This window comes from Monomorium pharaonis, chromosome 10 (genome assembly GCF_013373865.1).
Source record: "Monomorium pharaonis isolate MP-MQ-018 chromosome 10, ASM1337386v2, whole genome shotgun sequence".
In the NCBI taxonomy this organism is placed as follows: Eukaryota; Metazoa; Arthropoda; class Insecta; order Hymenoptera; family Formicidae; genus Monomorium; species Monomorium pharaonis.
Window position 1 is genome coordinate 2,678,785 of NC_050476.1, and position 6,583 is coordinate 2,685,367.

Sequence of the window (6,583 nt, forward strand, 5' to 3'; positions counted from 1 at the left end):
TCATTGAGTTTTTTATGATTTCTACGACAGATAGGTGATTTTATTTAATGACGAGAGAACATACAAAGAGCGCGATGAATCTTAAAATGGAATGTCACATAATTAAAAGAAAAAGATTAACATAGTTAATCAAATTTTCGCCAAAAAGAGGCGAGAATAATTAAACATAATATGAAATTTCCTTAAAAAAGAGATATGTTGTCGCTTTCAACTATAAAAATGGATACTTTTCCTATCGCTAAAAAATTTTTTGTTAAGGCTCGGCAGTTTTTTATCACATTTTTCGAAGGAAGTGCGATCGAGTTCGCGTTTTTTGACAATCGCTATTGTCAAAGAAACAGCGACGGTGTGAAAGATGGTAAATAGATACGTGTCTTCTACTTTAAATTCTTATAAATCCATGGCAAAAAGTGTGTCACTCTCGTGTACACGCCTGGATATTGTCCTTTACCGCAGCCTATTCCCCATGATACAATACCGACTTGCGTCCAGCGACCATCATTCACCATTAAAGGTCCTCCACTATCACCCTGTAAATGCAATTATCATTAATTTTTTTAATTTTATTGCAAATGCATGCGGCGTATGTGTCTCACAGATTTGCCGCAAAATGAGAATGCTTGTAACTTTTAATTCTTCTTACAAACTCAATTAATGTAGTCTTTTTTCTTATTAAAATTGTAAATATTAACTAATTAACAAGCCAACATTGAAATTATGATGAAACTCAGTTTTCATTTGAATTGATTGATAAATAATTGGTCGCATTTGGCTTAGAATTTGTTTGACATTAAAATAATGTGAAACCAACGAATGCATAGATACAAACCGAACATGAATCCTTAGCGGCTTGACCGGCGCATAGGAAACTGTCGACTATACCACCTGGTGCCGCTGCACCATATTTCAGTTTACATTCGCTGTTCGACCACACGGGTATTGAAACCTCTTGCAGAATCGCTGGCTGCGGTCCACCTAATTAAATACAATAAATTACTATTAAATATCTTTTATATATACGAAAAATATTTCTTCTCTAAGAGATATTCTGGAATTTAATTTGTGAATAGCCGCACTACAAATGATTATGCAAATTGACAGGAATAGGCGAGAATACGGGACCATGAATGTTACTATGTGTGTGTTAATTACACATTTTTCATTTAAATTCAAGTAAAAATCTTTTTCTTAACGTGACTGTTTGTCAAACGACTCGCGAGTTAAAAACGTATTGTAAAAATATTCGTACTTTCTCTCAAAGAACCCCATCCAATGACGGTCGCTGTCTTGCCGGCATACAATTGCGACCCGCTAGGAAGACAGATAGGTCGTATTTGTTCGGTAAATTCTACGGGCTCGTTTAACGTTAGAAGTGCCACGTCGTTGTAGAGCGTACGGGAGTTAAATCCTCGATGCCTCACGACTCTTTTCACGCGTCTCTCGATGTGACGAATTTCATTATTCGTCTTAATATTGTAGTCACCGAGGCGTACCGTCAACCTCGCAACGTCCCAAGAGTTCATACTGGAACAATACAACATTTTCTTTTGTTAGATGTGATTCAAAATTCTTCGTAACACTTCTAATTATTCATGACTTAATGGCAAAAAATTGTTATAGACATCGTATTATTTCAGTTAACAAATGTCGCGTTTGATTTGCAAAATAAAATAAATTGGACACTCACTTTGCGACGCAGTGCGCCGCCGTCAATATGTGATTGTCGTCGATGAGCGAACCGCCGCAGAATTGCCGTCCAGCGTTGAAGAGCGCGGCGATCCACGGCCATTCGCCCGGGTCTGCGTTTTTCCCTCCTACGATACGCTCTTGATCCTGATTACCGTTCTTGGCGCCGCACTGCGAGTGATTTGCGTTGTCAATTGGAGACTTGTTGGTCGTGGACGTGGACGTCGACAATGGGGTAGTCCACCAGCCCGGTTTCTTCGTCGGCCACGTAGTGGCAACGCTTGGTTTTTTATTGGGCCTCGTACTGATCGAGGCCGACGTAGTCGAAAGCATCGGTAGGCCGGGCGAAGGTGGATGAGTCGGAAGTGGTGGTATCGTGTGATCGGGCGGATGTGTGGGAATCGGCGGCGGCCAAGTAGGTACAGCTTGAGGACGTGCTATCCCCGCGTTCTCGTTTATCTTCTTATTGTCTTCCACCTGAAATAATTTAATTAATTTCATTTAATTAGTAAACGTGTACACAAAAAAAAATCTTTAGAGACTGATGAAAGGAGTGACCGTAGTCTGTTACGACAAAAGGGTGGAATGCGCGAGCAATAAAGCGCGGGTCGTAAAATGGCCTTCTGTGAAATTGCATTGCCGAATCGACGCGACATGAATATAACTTTCTAATAGGATCTAACGGGCCTTAATTCAGATCACGCATAATTTTTACGAGTTCCCGGTAGCGAAAATGATGCTCGTAAACAGAACGGGAACGCGTGCGAAAATTGGATTTTATTGCGTTGAAGTAACTTTGGATGTCTTACTTGCGGAATTCCCAAGTTAGAATTGTCGCAATTATCGGTTTCGGGCGTGACGAAGGGATTCAGATTCGAGCAACAGATCCCGAAGCTCGGATTTCCATCCTCGCGGATGTAGCTGCATGTGTCGTAAACGCCGAGGACCCAGCCGTCCAGAGCACCGAGGTCCGGAATCTTAAAGTACGGATAGCACTCCTTGAAGGTCGTGCAACGACCGATTTCACCTTTCGAAGTTAAGCAGGTCTCGCGTGTCGTGGCTCCGTTCCAAAGAATGCCCCGACCCTTCCTCGATCCGAACTGATCCGGATCGATCGCAGCTGTAAATTGAATTTTTATATTACTTACAGTTTTGTAAGACAGAAGATAAAGGATATTTTGGGGGGAGATACTTTACACAATATGTCAATTAAATGCCTATCTCTTTTTCTTTCCATTTTTTGACGTATTTTGCTATTGCCGGCCATCTATGATTTTCTGTCACGCTGATTATACGTTATTCTTTGAACATTTCGATGAGATTTATTCAGGTATATTTCTTCGGTCTTTACCCGTTAAAGTGCCTGTACACGTTATCGTGTTTACCATCGCGGAATCAGGATGCACCGAGCATGTTTATCTCAGCACGTACTCGAGGATGCTTGTGCTTTAGTATGTAGACGCATTAATGTCCGGATACATTAATATACATGATGTATGTGTTTTTCTATCAAGGAAAAAATTACGATAAAATTATCGGAATGTCGTTCTTTAATTTTGTCACTTGTAGGAGCTTAATTGCATTCATTACGTTGCGAATATAAATTGTATATGAAAATGAATTTTAAAATGTAGATGATTTCTAAAATATTTTTACTTATTCTATTTGTTCGAATGTTTGTGTTATTGTAGTATTTGTCCTTTCGAAAATACTCAAGAAGGACTAGGATACATGTTCGTCATATACTGTGTAACCGTTCTTCTATCACGTGATTAGGTTAAACATAAAAACAAAAACCAATTGCTTTTTAAAATACGTTATTCCTATGAAATGTTGCTCTTTGTTGAAAAACTGCATAATAAGAATTACGTGTACGAAGGCGCAAAAATCTTTTATTTTTAATGCTGCCGACTTCGTCAAATTTGTCTTGCGCAATGAATAATCGAAATATCATAATAGAATTCCATCGAGATACTTAGCACCGAGTTCGCTGACCTACGCGAAGCACACAGGTGCACACACGTACGTCGAAGGTGAGGTTTGTGCGCGCCGGGAGAACTTCCGGTTGCCGTGTATGGGATGTATGAATGATTATTCGATTGCCGATATGTATTGCATTCAACTAGATTTTATGATCATCGACGAAGAAAGCATAAATAAATCTTTCACATCAAGATAAAGACATTGATCAACAAGAAAAAAATCACACACAAACGCAGCTTGTGTGTGTGTGTGTGTGTGTGTGTTTTTTTTATAGCAGTTATTAGGTTGATCAAGATAATCGATGATATAACTTACAAAAGAACAAGTTTTTGAGGCAGTTATTATGCATGAAGTGCAAAGGCATTTTTTGATAATTATCTGATACTTTCGCCGAACTGTTTTAATTTTCGAAAAGAAGAGACTGTAGGATCTAACAAATTCTTTCATTTGAGTCTTGTTTATAAAAATATATTATTGCTATGTATTGAAATAAATTTTAATTTTAAACAAAATTTATAGGAACTAATAGCAGTACTTTGAGAATAATAGTATTCTATACACGTCTCTTTCCCATCGCTGATCAATAATAATTGGTGAACAGTTAGAAGTTAGAAAGTTTTTCGTGTCTGTATTTAATGAAATTAGTCTTCGATCTATGTTGCTTTTTTAAAGATTGAGATTCTTGATACAATTCTCAGTTAAAATTATCATAAAACATCTAGATATGAAAGGGCTCAAGAAGATGAGTGTGTCACAAAAATTGAAAATTTATCAGCATTTGGACGAGGAACATGTATGAAACGCTTTATATTTGGTAATCAAAACCGACCTTCGACGACGACGGCGTTGTCGTCCTCCTCCGGGCGAACCTCGTCGAAGTTCAGTGATCTGAACAGGGGTCCGACAGCTGCCGCGGGTACGATCGTCGCGATCACCTGCACCACGAGCACTAGCACCAGCATCGCGGACGGCGTCAGTTCGCGCCGATTATTCATACTCCGAGTCGTCAAAATTGTATTAGGATGTAATAAACTCAAGATACCGCGAGAAGAAACAAACGGTACGCGGAGACACGGGACTTTTAGGTCCACGTGCGCGAACCACCGGTGGGGATCTCTGCCGACTCCACTAGGCCGCCTAAGCTGCTGAATAGCCGGTGCTCGAGCTTATAACGGGCTCGCCCTCCTCCTCGATACAACGCACGAGGTGTTCGCGCGCATCTTTCTTCTTTTGCTTCTCTTTTATCACCACGACTGGCCGCAGGGTAAAGGATAGGGCGCAAAAGAAGGATAGGGTAGAGAAGATAGACGGTAGGGATTAGATCGCAGCCTCCCCACGGTGACGCACGAAATAATCGTTTGATTATTTATTCTCCGAAAATTGATTGATTCTTTCGAGTGAGAGGATTGATTAAAGGACTGAAATGCTTAACTGCTCTTAAATTATATTTCTAATGAGAAAAAAATTCACTGCAATATTAAAAAAATTTATTTAGCTAGAGATCAAATCAGAAAATAATTTTACGTTGGAGCATCAAATTAATCATACTATATTTAAGAATTTAAACTTTTTTTTTAGTATAAATGTTTATACTAAAATCTATTATTTATTATAGAGAAACTGACTTCTATCTCTTCTATTTTTTTGAACTGTCGTTTAGGCAAATGTACTTACTATAATATGTGGCATAACATTTTTTTTTATTATGTTATATAATTTTCGATAACAATGTTCATTTTGCAATATAATTCTACATACATAACTGTCCGCGGTGATGTTTTTTCAGAAATATTCACGAATGATTCGTATGTAACGCAGGGATCATAATCCCGTCTGTGTGAATGAGAGTTATCGCGATTATGTAAGCTGTATGATGGAACCGGATCGGTCTACGATCGCACGGTTCGTGTTTAACTCTTACGCCGCGCAATAGCATTTGCATAGAGAGCACGATCCTTCGCATCTTGGCCTTGAAGATGCCAAGAGAAGGTTGCACGTAAGGGACGGCCGTGAACTTGCTTACCACGTGATCCATGCCTTCTGCTCTATCCCGACGCTATGTATTTATGCATTTCCTTCCGCCGAACCTAGAATCGTCTTTCCCTCATGTGATCTTTGTGATCTTTTCTTCCTCTTGTCTCTTACACGCGATTTATGTTATTTATTTAACAGCGTTGTGCGATAATCTTATGTATACTTTAGCATACACTGTGAACTGGTAAAAATTGCAAAAAGATATTTTTATTAGGTTAATCTAAAGAAATAACGGAGGATGTTTTTAAAAATTGTATAATGTATCTTACGCTGTAAAGCGTAATGAAACACATTATGTATTTTACCGTGCCTATAGGCAAGCCTGTTTTACTAGAAACAGTCTATTGAAACGAGATCTTCGATCTTTCACGGAGGTATAAACAGTACCTTCCGTAGGAGAGCGAAGAGCGGAGGACCTTGAAGTGTACGTCAGGATCGCGATACCTAGGTCGACGAACCCCATCCTAAAGGGTGGAGGGAGGAAGAGGGATTTTAAGCTCGTGCGTTCTTTGACCGTGCATTCTTTGAACGGTTAATAACCACTTACTGTCGACATCTCAGAGAGATAAAACCTTTTTTTGTTGTCGCTCGCGAAACAGGGCTCGGTAATCGATAAAGACAGTTAGTGTCTAACTCGCCAAACCGGACCCTGCCGAAAATATCAAGGTCCAGCGATGGGCAAACGATCGTGGGTGGTGAGAAGGATGTCGTATAATTTGTTCCGTGTGTATGTGTGTGTGTGTGTGTTTCTATTACGTTTGTACAACTGTCTATCAAATTCCGTAACGTTTACATTTATTATCGGCATAAAATTCTCAGAACGCGATGAGAGGCGATCTGACAGGAAGTGTCTTTTGCTACTGAAGTTCAATGTTCTTGT

The 6,583-nt window shown here is 39.5% G+C and overlaps 1 protein-coding gene across 1 annotated transcript; it reads right to left on the reverse strand.

Moving 5' to 3' along the window:
- Positions 1-18: 18 nt before the first annotated feature.
- On the reverse strand, positions 19-5,106 carry LOC105833534 (proclotting enzyme). The gene is made up of 6 exons (XM_012675340.3): positions 4,499-5,106; positions 2,496-2,806; positions 1,688-2,163; positions 1,250-1,524; positions 830-975; positions 19-530 (listed from the first exon to the last, which is right to left on the reverse strand). Exons 1-6 carry the CDS (start codon positions 4,662-4,664, stop codon positions 378-380), a joined length of 1,527 nt encoding a protein of 508 aa, XP_012530794.1. The 5' UTR covers positions 4,665-5,106; the 3' UTR covers positions 19-377.
- Between the last annotated feature and the right edge of the window lie 1,477 nt (positions 5,107-6,583).